Genomic DNA, 15,705 nt, shown 5'->3' with positions numbered 1-15,705 from the left:
CCACTTCCATTCAAGCTCTCTGTTATGGCCTGGAAAAGCAGTAGAAGATGGCCCAAGTCCTTGGGCCCCTGCACCCTCATGGGAGACCTGGAAGAAGCTCCTGGCTCCTGGCTTTGGATCAGCACAGCTCAAACCATTGCGGCCATCTGGGGAGTGAACTATTGGATGGAAGACCTCTCTCTCTCTCTCTCTCTCTCTCTCTCTGTGTGTGTGTGTGTGTGTGTTTAACTCTGACTTTCAGATAAATAAATAAATCTTAAAAAAAAAAGAAAAGTGACTTAAACTGAACCAACACTTGGCATAGGCAACATTTCACAGAAATCTAAAAGCAAAACATTCTGGAACATCATAAATTGCAAATTTAGTCAGACGATTAATCTTTCATCAGGGTTGTCTAGAACCAGAATCTGGTAGCACTCACTTACCCCCATGACTCTGCCACGCTGCTCAACATCCTCCCACATAAAATGAACTATGATACGACACATGTATTTCCCACTCCGGCCTTCCTGCTTCATTCGGACTAGACACATCCTGGCATGGGGAAGAAGACATAGAAACAGTCACTGGCTGTTTGCATTTTTCACATGACACATTTCCAATGAAGGCCTGCCTATCGAAGAGTGATTCTGGCAATGGGCATTCAATCAAAAAACTGGAAGCGACCTATTTCTTTAAAAAAAATTATTAAAGTACAAACCCAACACTATAAAACACATAAACTTTAAGTTTATAGTTGGTGAATTTTTATATACTATATGTGTGTGTGTGTGTATACCCCCCTGAGCCCCCACATAAAGCACCACCCAAATCAAGAAACAGCCTATCTAGAGTACCTTAGAAGGCTCTGTCATACATAAAAGGGACATTTGTTTATTAGAAGATAAGCAAGTCTGAATCCTTCATTTTACAGATGAAAATAGGAGCCCTACAAAAAGAAAATGATTTGTTCAACACCACAAACTGTAAAGCTAGATATAGAACTATACTGTCCTCTGTGGTAGCCACTAGCTACCACAGTAGCTCTCAAGTACTTTAAATATTAGTTCAAAGTAAGATACAGTACAAACTTGAGATTTCAAAGGTTTGGTTAGAGAAAAAGAATCTCATTCATTTTTATATTGCCTTTATGTTGAAATAATGTTTCAGATATAATAGGTTACATTTATTATTAAAATTAACTTCATTGGTTCCTTTTTACTTTTTAAGATGTGGCTAGTAGAAAAAAATTTTTTAATTAGAAGACTTTTTTATTTGTTTGTTTTTTAAGATTTATTCATTTATTTGAGAGGCAGAGTTACAGAGAGAGGGAGAAACACAGAGAGAGAGGTCTTTAATGCACTTGTTCATTCCCCAAATGGCTGCAACAGCCCAGCTGATCCAAAGCCAGGAGCCAGGAGCGTCTTCTAGGCGTTTCACATGAGTGTAGAGGCCCAAGCACTTGGGCCATCCTCTACTGCCTTCCCAGGCCATCAGCACGGAGGTAGATCGGAAGTGGAGCAGCCAGGACTCAAACCAGCACCCATAGGGGATACTGGAACTACAGGCAGAGGCTTAACCCACTACACCACAGTGTCAGCCCCACTACTAGAAAATTTCAAGTTACATATTTAGCTTGCATTACATTTTGTTGGACAACACAGATCACAGAAAGTATTTGTTATATATGTGTAATTATCAAATTGTTTTCCCCACTAGAACACAAACTCTACTGAAAGATCAAGTCTGTTTATTTTTCTATTATATATATATATATTTTTAAAGATTTATTTATTTACTTGAAAGTCAGAGTTACACAGAGAGAGAAGGAGAGGCAGAGAGAGAGAGAAAGAGAGAGAAGTCTTCCATCCACTGCTTCACTCCCCAACTGGCCACAACAGCTGGAGCTGTGCCGATCAGAAGCCAGGAGCCAGGAGCCTCTTCTGGGTCTCCCATGTGGGTACAGAGGCCCAAGTACTTGGGCCATCTTCCATTGCTTTCCCAGGCCATAGCAGAGAGCCAGATTGGAAGTAGAGCAGCCGGGTCTCGAACTGGTGCCCATATGGGATACCAGCACTGCAGGTGATGGCTTCACCTGCTATGCCACAGTGCCGGCCCCTATTTTTCAATATTCTATCTCTTCAGGGATTAAGTACAATAGGCATTCAATATATATTTGCTGAATATATAAATGGATAAAGAGCATGTTTAACCTAGTAGTTAAAACACCCATGCTCTACACTGACATGCCTGGGTTTGATTCCTGGCCCTGGCTCCCGACTCCAGCATCCTACGAATGTAAATTCTGGGAGGCAATGGTGACTGCTTAAGTAATTGAATTCCTGCCACTCACATGGGAGACCTGGCTCTAGCCCCAGCCCAATTCTGGCTGTTATAGGCATTTGGGGATTGAATCAGCAGATAGGAGCTCTGTCTCTCTCAAGTTAAATTAAAAAATAACTTTTCCATGATTTAATTAATAGGGGCACATAGTTGGCCTATTGATTAAAAGACAGCTAAGATACCCATGGACTATATCAGAGTACCTGGGGTTTGATACTTCCCTCTGGCACTTTTTTTTTTTTAAAGATTTTAATTTATTTATTTATTTGAGAGGTAGAGTTATAGTGAGTGAGATGGAGAGACAGAGAGAAAAGTCTTCCATCCGCTGGTTCACTTCCCAAATGGCTGCAACAGCTGCAGCATGGCCAATCTGAAGCCAGGAGCTAGGAGCATCTTCCGGGTCTTCCACACAGGTGCATGTCATCTTCTACTACTTTCCCAGGCCATAGCAGAGAGCTGGACTGGAAGGGGAGCAGCCGAGACTTGAACCAGCGCCCATATGGGATGCTGGCACTGCAGACGCAGGCTTTAGCATCAGCGCCAGGCCCCCCTCTAGCTTTTACTTCCTGTTTCCTGCTAATGCAGACATGGAAGGCAAGGACAATGTCTCAAGTAACTGATTTCCTACCATCCATGTGGGAGATCTGGACTGAGTTTCTGGGCTTTTGGCTTTAGTTCCCCCGCCATCTTTGCAGGCATTTTGTGAATGAACCAACTGATGGGAGTTCTCTCTTTTCTCTCTCTCTCTGTCTCTTTGCCTCTTATAAAGTTAATTTTTTAAAAAAATAAACAAACATCACAGAGTCAAATTTAGGGCACTTCTGACTATACCACATTGCCTCAAATCAGTCCAGAGGGCCTCTGCTTCATATCTCACATAATACACCTAAGTGAGAATTATATTCAGTCTAATCTGACAACTCTATTTCAGTACACAATAAATTCTTCTCATTAAAATCTAGCAGTAGCATAGTATGATGGAGTGAATCCAGCCTGGCCTGCCTCAACATCTCTGTTAATGACTGAGAGGGAGAAAAGAAAACATAATTATCAAATTTACAGATGACAAGAAGCTGGGTAAGAGAACAAATATGCTGGATGACCCAACCATGAACCAAAATTATATTTCAACAGGCTGTTTTAATTGGCTGAATATCTTTTTGAGATTTGTTTATTTATTTATCTGAAAGGGAAAGTGACAGAGAGAGAGGGAAAGACACACACACACACACACACACACACACACGGGGCAGGGGGTGATGGACCTTCCATCTGCTTGTCGACTTCCTAAATGGCTGCAACAGGGCTGAGTTAAGCCAAAGACAGGAGCTAGGAACTCCATCCTGGTCTCCCAAACTGGTGGCAGGGGCCCAAGTGGCCATCTTCCCTGCCTTTCTAGGCACATCAACAGGGAGCTGGATCAGAAGTAGAGCAGCTAGGACTTGAATCAGCCCTCCCTTATGGGATGCCAGCATCATAAGAGGCAGCTTAACTACTGTGCCACAGCACCAGTCCTTAATGGGTTAAATCAAACAAGAGGCATCTGAACGGAGATAAACTTACGGTCCTGCGCCTGGACCTAACAGAACTACAGTAGTGTAGGGTAGATGAATCCTGCCTATCTACGCTGAATGGCAGTCGAGGAGGAGGAGGTTGTGCCCCCACCTTCACCCCAAATTAATGTATTGAAAACAGTAATGGAAATATAGTATCTTCAACGTGCAAAGTCAGAGGCTGTGCCCAGCATAGATCAGAATCCATTGTTTTATTTTTCTCATATTATTTATTTCCAATTTATTTGGAAGGCAGAGACAGACAGACAGACAGACATGCACAGACAGAAGTCTTCTATCCACTGGTTCATTCCCCAAATGCCTACAACAGCCAGGGCTTTGCCAGGCTGAAGCCAGGAGCCCAGAACTCAATCTGGGTCTCACATGTGGGTGGCAGAGACCTAACTATTTGGGCCAACATCTGCTGCCTTCCAGGATGTGCAGGAAGCTGGATTGAAAGCAGAGTAGCCATAACTCCAAGCAGGCTGGATGGGATGCAGGCACCCCAGCTTCTTAACCACTGTGCCAAACACTGACCCCGTCCGTGGTTGTAAACATTATATCTGAAGAGGCAAGAAAAAGAAATGAAAGATCAGAAAATATTTAACTTGGAGAAAAATGGAAGTTGCCTCAAATATTGTAGAAAAATGATTAGACTGTTAATCCAAGAATTAGAATCAGAACCAATGGGTGAGCCATGGAAAGAAAGATTTACTAAATATTTAAGAATGAAAGCAAACTACTAGGCCGGCGCCGTGGCTCAATAGGCTAATCCTCCACCCTGTGGCGCCAGCACACCGGGTTCTAGTCCCAGTCGCATCACTGGATTCTGTCCCAGTTGCCCCTCTTCCAGGCCAGCTCTCTGCTGTGGCCCAGGAGTGCAGTGGAGGATGGCCCAGGTCCTTGGGCCCTGCACCCCATTGGAGACCAGGATAAGTACCTGGCTCCTGCCATCGGATCAGCGCGGTGCGCCGGCCGCAGTGCGCCGGCCGCGGCGGCCATTGGAGGGTGAGCCAACGGCAAAGAAAGACCTTTCTCTCTCTGTCTCTCTCTCTCACTGTCCACTCTGCCTGTCAAAAAAAAAAAAAAAAAAGCAAACTACTTACAGAGAAGTGTCTGCAGATTTGCATGATACAATGGATGACCTCAAGAAGCAGAGAATTTGTTACTGAAAAGTGAATAAATACTTAGTGACAACTCAGCTGACAAAAGGCTGACTACATGATCTCTAGTAAACTTGAGGATGTTGAGATTGTAAATTTTTTTTTTAAAGATTTATTTATTTGAAAGCAGAGTTAGCGAGAGAGAGAGAGAGAGAGTGAGCAAGGGAGAAACACAGAGTGGTCTTCCATCTGCTTGTTCACTCTCCAAATGGCTGCAATGGCTGGAGCTGGGCAAGGAGCCAGCAGTTTTCTTCTGGGTCTTCCATGAGGGTGCAGAGCCCCAAGCACTTGGGCCATCTTCTGCTGCTTTCCCAGGCACATCAGCAGGGAGCTGGATCGGAAGTGGAGCAGCCGGGACTTGAACGGGTGCCCATATGCTGGTGCCACAGGTGACGGCTTAACCTACTACGTCAGAGCATCGGCCCCAATTGTAAATTTCTATTCTCTGAACTCAGCCTCGGTAATAACATGCTGTGACAATAACAAAACAGACCATGGAAAAAGATCTGGCTACTTACATAACATAGGGCATATTCCAGGGCAGAAACAAACTGGGAAGTTCAACAGTCCTTTTACATAAGATTTTTCTAAAAGGTAATCAAATCACTCATGTCAGCCTCTCACCTGAAAAGACGCTGTGTGTTTTGATGCTTAAGTGTCGTCAGAGGCCAATTCATCAACAGTAATAGTGAGGTAATGGAATTCTTCATTTATTTGAAAATTCTGTAGTTTAATACACCTGCCCTCTGAGATTTAAAAGGCACAGATTTTCTCAGACCATAAATTTTCTAGCTATATAAACATAGAGCGAAGAGGGTTTTGTTTTGTTTTGTTGTGTTGTGTTTTGATTTTTAAGATTTATTTATTTGAAATGCAGAGTTACAGACACGAGCGAGATCTTTCATCTGCTGGTTTGCTCCCCAAATGGCCACAAGAGCCAGGCCCTGGGCTAGGCCAATGCTAGCAGCCAGGAGATTATTCCTATCTCCTATATGTGTGGCAGGGGCCCAAACATTTAGGTCATTTTCAGCTGCTTTCCCAGGCCACCAGCAGGGAGCTGGATTGGAAGTGGAGCAGCCAGGACACTTCCAACACAGCTTGTTCTATAACCCTTTCAGATAATAACTCAAATGGTCACTTGAGTTGAAAAGACAAAGACACTTTCGAGATGACACTTAATTGACTCAGTGACCATAAATTGAGCTCCTGCTATTTGAAGGTAAATGGTTGTTTGCTGTGGGAATTAGAGTAACGGCTAAAACTAGAACCCAACTGTCAAGTAGGCAATCTACTAGTGTAGGTAAAACAAGTCACTTACAAGCAGCCCTTAAAAGAGACTGCCGATGTGTCCCAAGAGTAAAATGCAATGTAGTTTGAAAGGATTACTTTTGGCTGAGTGGGATCAGAGAAATTTTCCTGGGGTGTCCAAGGATGAGCTGAAGCTGGACAGGTAGAAACAAAATATAAAAGTAATTTCCAGCAGATGAAACATTAAAAATGTAGGCAGGGCAACGAAAGAGTTCAGTGCTTGTTGAGGAAACAATAGCTAGACTGGGGGAGTTGGGAGAGGACAGGGTATAGGAAGCAGAACTATGAAGCTAGAAAAGTCCTGAAAGGCTTTGAAATGTCACACTAAAAGTCTAGACCTTACCCAGTAGACAATGGTCAGCCACTGGGAAGAGAAATGTAGTAAGATTAGGACCCTGACACCAAGAGCAGATGAGTCTCTATGAAGTTAAGCCTTTCTTCTCAGCCTTAGAAAAGTTTGTGGGATCAGCACTGTCCAGTATGGCTCTCTGCTGGTATGCCTGGGAGGGCAGCATCCACATAGGAGACCCGGATGGAGTCCCTGGCTCCTGACTTGGCCTGGCCCGACCCTGGCCATTGCAGCCATTTGGAGATCTTCCAGCAGATGGAGGAGCGCTCTCTCTCTCTCTCTCTCTCTCTCTCTCTAACTGTGACTTCCAAATAAACAAATAAACAAGAAAGAAAAAAGAGAGAGGGAGGGAGAGAGAGAGAGAGAGGGAGGGAGATACGCTTGTTATAACTTGCATTTAGTGCTGCTAGCACTAACAGTTTAGAAAATATGGAATGAAACTTGCAAATGGAAAGAGGGCAAACTCTAAAAACACTGTATGTAACTAGTTAATGGACACTTGACTGACTCAAAACTCTTGAAATATAAAGCTCTTTACCAAATTTATCACACAGGAATGTACTAGGAAAATAAGATTCTGATCCACAGAGCTAACAAACTGTCAGCAACATAATCAGCTAACTAAAAGCTCAAATAATTTTTGCCCTGAGTTTGTGAATCAAATTCTCTAGGTAGTTAATGACAGAAAAATAGCTTGTAAAGAACTTTTATGTTTATCTTCTGCAAGGGAAAAGCAGAGCTAAAGAGTGGGCCCACATTTTAGACAGCTCCCTGGATATGTCCAGACAAGCAGTTGAAGGCCAATTCTTAGGCTTGCAGCTTATCATATTCAGTTTACTCTTTTCTCTAAGAACTGTTTTTAAAAGGTAATATACACATGGTAATAAAAACTAAGTCTCCTTTCTGTCTTCATCCTCTGGCCAACCAGTTCCTCTCCTATAAGCACCCACAGTTACTAGTTTCTTAGGAATCCTTCTACACATCATCTACATACAAGTTTATATGTGTACATATTCTTTTTTCAAATAAATGGTAGCATCTTTTCTTTCCCTTTTTTCACAGAGTTAGCATTCTATACACACTATTTTTTTAAAAAAAAGATTTATTTATTCATTTGAAAGGCAGAGTTACAGAGAGGCAGAGGCAGACAGAAAGAAAGGTGCTCCATCTGCTGACCCACACCCCAGATGGCTGCAACGGCCAGAGCTGCACCGATCCGAAGCCAGGAGTCAGGAGCCCCTCCCGGTTTCCCACACAGGCGCAGGGGCCCAAGGAATTGGGCCATCTTCTACTGCTTTCCCAGGCCATCGCAGAGAGCTGGATCAGAAGTGGAGCAACTGGGACACAAAGTGGCACCCATATGGGATGCCGGTACTGCAGGCAGCAGTTTTACCTCCTACACCACAGCACTGGCCCCTACACGCTATTTTTACATTGAGAAAACACTTCTGCTACAAAATGAATGGACATGATGAAAAATTTTTTTAAAGATCTATTTATTTACTTCAAAGTCAGAGTTGCACAGAGAGAGAAGGAGAGGCAGTGAGAGAGAGGTTTTCCATCCGCTGGTTCACTCCCCAGATGGCCACAAAACCTGGAACTGTGCCGATCAAAAGCCAGGAGCCAGGAGCTTCCTCCGGGCCTCCCTTGTGGGTGCAGGGGCCCAAGGACTTGGGCCATCCTCCACTGCTTTCCCAGGCCATAGCAGAGAGCTGGATTGGAAGTGGAGCAGCCGGGTCTTGAACAAGCACCCATATGGGATGCTGGCACTGCAGGCAGTGGCCTTACCCACTATGGCACAGCACCAGCCCCACATGATGAAATCTTAACTCCAAATTTGTGTTTCATCCACAATTGCCCCAGTGAAGCTTTCTGGGCACCTGGAGATCACAGATTAATAGATTTCTAATTCACTTAACTATTAGGATAACATCTAATCCAGGCTGAATTCAATTTATTCTTTTCTGTTCTAAAAAAGACTAATGGGGGCTGGCCAGTGCCACGGCTCACTAGGCTAATCTTCCACCTGCGACGCTGGCATCACGGGTTCTAGTCCCGGTCAGGGCGCCAGATTCTGTCCCAGTTCCTCCTCTTCCAGTCCAGCTCTCTGCTGTGGCCTGGGAAGGCAGTGGAGGATGGCCCAAGTGCTTGGGTCCTGCACCCGCATAGGAGACCAGGAGGAAGCACCTGGCTCCTGGCTTCAGATCGGTGCAGCGCGCCAGCCATGACAACCATTTGGGGGGTGAACCAGTGGAAGGAAGACCTTTCTGTCTCTCTCTTTTACTCTCTAACTCTGCCTGTCAAAAAAAAAAAAAAAAAATGACTAATGGGGGGCCAGTGCTGTGGCATAGCAGGTAAAGCTGCTGTCTGCAGCGCCAGAATCCCATATGGGTGCTGGTTCAAGTCCTGGCTGCTCTACTTCCAATCCAGTTTCCTGCTAATGCACCTGGGAAAGCACCAGAAGATGGCCCAAGTGCTTGGGCCCCTGCACCCAAATGGGAGACCCAGATGAAGCTCCTGGCTTCAACATGGCTCAGCCCCAGCCATTAGCAGCCATTTGAATCAGCAGATGGAAGATTCTCTCTCTCTCTCTGTAACTTTGCCTTTCAAGTACATAAATAAATAATTAAAAGAAAAAAAAAAGACTATGGAAGGGCTCGCAATGTGGCGTAGCACTTATTGTTGTCATCTGCTATGCCAGCGTCTCACATGAGTTCTGGTTTAAGTCCCCAGTCCCAACTGCCCCACTTCCAATCCAGCTTCCTACTAATTTATCTGGGAAAGCAGCAAAAGATGGTTCAAGTCCTTGGATCCCTGTCACCCACATGAAAGACCCAGGCAGGGTCCTGCACTACTGGCTATGGCCTGGCCCAGTCCCAGCCATTCTAACCATGTGGAGAGTGAACCAGCAATGTAAGATCTCTCTGTCTGTCCCTCTCTCTATGTAACGCTACCTTTCAAATAAATAAATAAATCATTTTAAAAAAATAAAAATGACTAATAGGAAAAAAGAAAAACTTTACATAGCCTAAATAGACAAGTGTTATAATTAATAGCTAACATGACTTTGTGCCAGGCACTTGGCTACATGCATTAAATAGATGACTTCATTTCATCTTTACAACTTTGTGAGGCTGGTATTCTTACTGTCTCTGTTTCACTGTCTGAGGAAATGAATCTCAGAGAAGTAACTTGCCCAAACTAAAAAGCGAGTGTCAAAGCTAAGATCCAAACAGAGATAATCTGATCCCAGAATTGGTCTAAGTTACTGTGGGCTTTTGATTTTATCTTTTGTTTGTTTTTTGCCCCCTTTAATGAATAGAATAAAACCTCCAGAAGCCATTTGCTCTGTTTTTTATTTCATCCTCCAAAAAGCAATAATTTAAATTTAAAAATTAGCATCAAATTAGAAATAGCACATCAGAAAAGATCAACTCACTTGAGACAAGCATACCTGTAACAACAGAAAGTAACTGCTGGCAGCCCAACAGGAAAAGAAGAACTAAAATTTTATTTTAAAACAGACACCAAAAAATAGCAGAGCAATTGAGGTTCAACAGGACAGTGTAAATCTACTTCGTGCCAGACCATAGTCTGGCAAAACACAGTTGAGGGTTATCAGGACAACCTGAACTGTCCAGAAAAGGTTAAAGAATGTTGGAAGGTAAAAGAAAAATAAATAAATTCAAAATGATTAATAAAAACAATGTCTTGATGACTCTGGTACCCACTGTAAAATAAAGCCAATACCTGTCAGACTCCGAGCTTACAATAATCTTTGTGTCAGTAAGTAAGCTATTCCACAGTTCAAACAAAGGAACAGGGGAGCTCCACATCAATTCACATTGTGGATGCATTCCTCATAATAAATGCTTAAATTAAATGTTGAGAGGTCAAATTACATTTTGCCAATGATTCAACTTCAAGATTTTAAAGCTCTGTTGCAGGGGCTGGGGGTTGGGGGTGATTCCATTCCAAAAAATAATTAAAATTGACCTTAAGAATGCAAAATAAACTATAAATGGTTAGGAGCGACTCCTGTTGCTCCTTGCAAGTTTGATGATGTTCTTAAACCCACAATTTATTATTGAAGTTTCAAGCTTCACAGTACTATCCTTGTCTCTCAGTGATTCCAGCAGCTCATAAATAATAGTGATCTCTTTAACATATAAGGAAGGCAAATAATCCAGCTAGTAAAGAAAAAAAGGAGCATTCAAGTCTTAATCCAATCACTCCCTTAATAGCTCTAAAAAGCAGGCAGAAAAAAAAATTTTTAAATAAAATGAAATAAAAGGCAGGCAGAGAGAGAACAAAGGAAGAAAAACTCACTGACCATAAGTGTCAAATAATAATGAGCTAAAGATACCAATTTTGTCTTACGGCAAATAGTAACAACCATACCACTTTTTATTAAATCCTCTAATATGCGTCTGAGACTTTCACTGTAAGATGCATTTGCAGGGCTGGTGTTGTGGCACAGCCTGCTAAGCCACCACCCGATACTGGCTAGAGTCTCAGCCGCTCTGCTTCCATCACAGCTCCCTGCTAATGCACCTGTGGAAGCAGCAGAAGATGGTTCCTGCACCTGGACAGAGTTTCTGGCTCCTAGCTTTCAACTGGCCCAACCCTGGCCACTGTGGTCATTTGGGGAGTGAACTGGTGGATGGAAGATCTAACCCTCTCTCTCTGTCAATCTGTCTTTCAAATAAATAAATAAAATCTTTAAAAATACATCTTGAAAAGATACATTTGCATTTATAACCTCTTCTAATCTACATAATAATTTACCCATTATAAATTGTCCTCATTTCACAGAAAATTGATGCTATGAGAAAGTGACGTGACCTCAATTCACAGCGCAGAAGACTGGAGCTGGAATGCAGCCTGAGCTCCAAGCCACACTATTCCCTCCGTTCTGTGACAGCAGAGCACCCAGAGCCTCCTCCTGCTAAGCAAGACAAGAAGGAAGTGCAACACTGTCTGCAGAATTAAAGCAACCGCAGTTTCCTAGCAACAACCTTCTGTCTGTCCCTGCATCTCAGAGGGAGGAATTCCTGTTATTCCTGATGCTGACCTCTTGCTACATATTGGCAGCTCTGAGCATCTTGTCTCACTCACTCTGGGCTCTCTCACAAAGCCGGTTGTGTTCTGGCCTTGGTCCTCCAACACTGTCATCTATAAGCTGCTTACAGAGGATCTGACTCTGAATTCACTGAAGACGCGCAGGCGCGTGGACAGCTCTGTCACTGTTCTGAAGGAATCCCAAAGGGAACGCTCATGAGCTTGTTTCCCTTCCTCTGTCACCAGCTGAGGCCAAGAAAGCAGAGCAAACATGGCCACACTCGAGCCCCAGCCACGCTCATGAATGGATTTATTTGTTTGTCAGCTGGCACACTGATCCTTTCCCAGGGTTGTATACATGGCTAGCTCCATCTGGTTTCCTAAGCTGCCTCTTCTTGAAGTTTAACTCTTCTGAGAGGGAGCGTAGGGCCACAGGACAGTACATGGACAAACCGACAAGCAGAATGAGGCACCTCCTGAAGCCATCTCACCTGACAAGGAACCTCATCCAAGAGCTACACCTGGCCCGCAGCCTACCTGTCAGAGTTACTATAAAGAACAAGCTCCAGGGGGTAGCAGATACCAGGGCACTTAGGTTATGCAGTGTTGGTAAAATACTGCTGCACAGGCTCTTGGTATAGGCAAACAAAAAACAAAACGAAACAAAACAAAAAACTATACATGTGGGTGTTTGAAGAGAGCAACTCTGGCTGGGAGAAGCAGACAAGAGGATGTGTACATGGCCAGGTTCACCATAGAGAGCAGGTCTGAAGCTGCAGGAATCAGCAGGAGCCCCATTGCCCAACAGCTGCATCAAAACTGCTGTGGTGGCTTCCAAGAGCCCTCTTGCAGTGCAGGGGCGGCCGGTGTTTGCCAAGGCAGTTCTCTGGCTGGCTGAGACTGGCTCTAGTTTTCTTTCTAGCCCCTTCCCACTCCCACAGTTTACTTTTTTCTCTTCTTTCCCAGAGGTGTCTTCTCTCAGCTTAGAACAAGGTTCCAATGTTTCCCCAACTTAAAATAAAAAGCAACAAAATGCTGCCCCTCCATCCTGTTTCCTCCCATATAATGATCATCTTGTCATCATTTTCATTCAAACAAAATTTTTTTAAAATTTTTGATTACATGCACAAGCAATCCTCAAGGCCAGGGTTGTGGCACAGCAGGTTAAGCCACAGTCGGCGTCCCATACAAGTGTTAGTTCAAGTCCTGGCTGCTCCAATTCCAATCCAGCTGCCAGGGAAAACAGAGATCCAAAGCATCAACTTAACACCATCAGTTTAACCGACATAACCTCTGTGCCACAGTCCGCCCCCAGCTATACTTTACGAATGATGTGTTTAATCTCTCTCTCTCTCTCTAAGCCTGATAAGGTAACAAATTTGCTGCATGCTATAGGTTCAATTGGAGAATAAATATTCTAATTTTATGAATCTAGGTTTAAGAATAAGCATATAATTAATAATACTAATATTAATTATTAACAAATAAGCATTTAATTTGTTACCTTGTTTTTAAATTTTTTTAAAGACTGATTTTTATTTATTTGAAAGTCAGAGAGGTAGACAGAGAGGTCTTCTATCCGCTGGTTCACTCCCCAGATGGCTGCAAAGGCCGGAACTAAGCCAATCTGAAGTCGGGAGCCAAGTGGGTGCAGGAGTCCAAGGACTTGGGTCATCTTCTACTGCTTTCCCAGGCCATAGCAGAAAGCTGGATAGGAAGTGGAGCAGCCGGGACTAGAACCGGGGTACTGGCGCTGCATGAGGAGGATTAGCCTAGTGAGCTGCAGTGCTGGCCCTCACTTAAATCTTTTTTACTAATACAAACTAAGACTAAGAATGGCACTGAAGAGAAGACAGAGATGCAAAAATAATGAAAGTTACTTTTACTCTCAATAAATTCATCATCCAAGAGGAAAACTAATACAAATGCTTTAAGTGTTCAAACAGAGGGGTGCAAAATATTAAGGAAACATAGCAGAGGCATTACCTCAGCTTTCAGAGGGAGGGCAAGGCTTCAAAGAGATAATATCTGAATTGGATACTGAGGGGAAAATAGGCATGTGTCAGTCAGAGAGCAAGGGGAAGGGCCTTTGAGACAGAAGACACTTGGCGCAGAAGAATACTACATACTATGCTTACCTAGGGCAGGCGGTGGTGGTAATGGCACTTAGATCAGACTTTGTAAAGGCAGCACAGGTCATGGTTGGTGAGAAATGAACACCATGCTAAGAAACTTGAATTTTTATCCCAAAAACAATGGAGAAAATTAAAGTGTGTGTGTATGTGTGTGTGTGCATGGACCCAATTTATATTGAGAACAATGGAATGGGGAGAATGAGGCCAGAGACAAAAGATCAGTTTTCAGGTTGCAACTCATTGTGTGTGACACCATGAATTTGGTTTTTTGTTGTTGTTTTTTTTAAAGATTCATTTATTTATTTCAAAGGCAGAGATACAGAGAGACAGAGGTAGAGACAGAGAGCGAGAGAGACAGCAAGAGAGAAACAGAGTGAGAGAGAGTAAACCATCCATTGGTTTACTTCTCAGATAGCTGCAACAGCCAGGGCTGCGCTGATCTGAAGCCAGGAGCCAGGAACTTCCTCCGGGTCTCCCACAAGAGCACAAGAGCCCAAGGACTTGGGCCATCTTCTACTGCTTTCCCAAGCTATAGCAGAGAGCTGGATCAGAAGTAGAGCAGCTGAGACTCGAACTGGCACCCATATGGGATGCTGGCACTGCAAGCGGTGGCCTTACCAGCTATGCCATAGTGCCGGCCCCAAATTTGTTTATTTTTTTAAAATACTTATTTTATTTGAAAGGCAGTGACAGAGAAAGAGAGAGAAAGAGAGAGAAAGAGAGAGAAAGAGAGAGAAGAGAGAGAAGAGAGAGAAGAGAGAGAGAGAGAGAGAGAGAGAAGCGGTTTACTCCTTAAATGGCCATATGGCTGGAGTTGGTCCAGGTTAAAGCCAGGAGCCCAGAATTCCCTTTGGATTTCCCATGTGGGTGGTGAGGAACCAAGAACTCTGACCATCTACCTCTGCTCTCCCAGGCACATTAGCAGGGAGCTGCGTAGGAAGCAGAGTAGCCAGACTTGAACCAGTGCTTTGATATGGGATGCTTACATTGTAAGACACTCAAAACAGCGCCCAATTGGGATGCTGGTATTGCCACAACATTAGCCCCTGGATTTCTATTGAAATGAACTTATAAGAAATAGGAAATATCAGAGATTATCTGACATTATAAGAACACATTTTATAAAGCTTTCATATCAGGTGCTACTGTTATGGTGCAGCAGGTTAAGTCACTGCCTGCAATACCAGCATCCCATAAGAGTACCAGTTTGAGTTCCAACTGTTCCACTTCCGATCCTGCTCCCTGCTAATCTGTCTGGGAAAGCAGCAGAAGATTATCCAAGTCCTTGGGCCCCTGTACCCAAGTGGGAGACTTGGATAGAATTCCAGGCTCCTGGCTTCAGTCTGGCCCAGCCCCAGCTATTGTGGCCATTTGAAGAGTGAACCAGTGAATAGAAAATCTCTTTCTCTCTCTCTCTGCTGCTTCCTCTAGCTCCTTTAAATAAATAAATAAGTCTTTATAAAAATAAAGTTCATGGAAATTGCATATTATGAGAAAAGTTATAGGTCCAGCACAGTGACATAGCAGGTAAAGCCGCCACCTGCAGTGTCAGCATCTCATATGGGTGCCGGTTTGAGTCCTGGCTGCTCCACTTCCAATCCAGCTCTCTGCTATGGCCTGGGAAAGCAGTAGAAGATGGCCCGAGTCCTTGAGCCCTTGCACCCACATGGGAGACCTGGAGGAGGCTACTGGCCCCTGGCTTCAGATCGGTACAGCTCCAGCTGTTGCGGCCAACTGGGGAGTGAACCAGCAGATGGAAGACCTCTCTCTCTCTGCTTCTTCTACTCTCTCTATCACTCTTTCAAGTAAAATAT

At 43.8% G+C, this 15,705-nt stretch overlaps 1 protein-coding gene across 15 annotated transcripts in view; it reads right to left on the bottom strand.

Moving 5' to 3' along the window:
• The window catches only part of UQCC1 (ubiquinol-cytochrome c reductase complex assembly factor 1), a 135,577-nt gene that overhangs the window by 54,900 nt on the left and 64,972 nt on the right, over positions 1–15,705 (bottom strand). For 11 of the 15 annotated variants that reach the window (XM_002710826.6, XM_089308061.1, XM_017341660.4 and 8 more), the window contains one exon: positions 426–534. In XM_002710826.6, the coding sequence (XP_002710872.1) occupies positions 426–534 (109 nt within the window). Of the gene's footprint in view, positions 1–425; positions 535–4,085; positions 4,439–13,264; positions 13,510–15,705 lie in introns of those variants that run through there. The other 4 variants (XM_089308065.1, XM_089308066.1, XM_089308059.1 and 1 more) reach the window with 2 other exon arrangements.

The sequence above is a fragment of the Oryctolagus cuniculus genome, chromosome 11 (assembly GCF_051225735.1).
Source record: "Oryctolagus cuniculus isolate XC-2025 breed Fujian yellow rabbit chromosome 11, ASM5122573v1, whole genome shotgun sequence".
Lineage (NCBI taxonomy): Eukaryota > Metazoa > Chordata > Mammalia > Lagomorpha > Leporidae > Oryctolagus > Oryctolagus cuniculus.
Note: the sequence above shows the minus strand (reverse complement) of the source record. Positions and strands in the feature narration are given on the sequence as shown.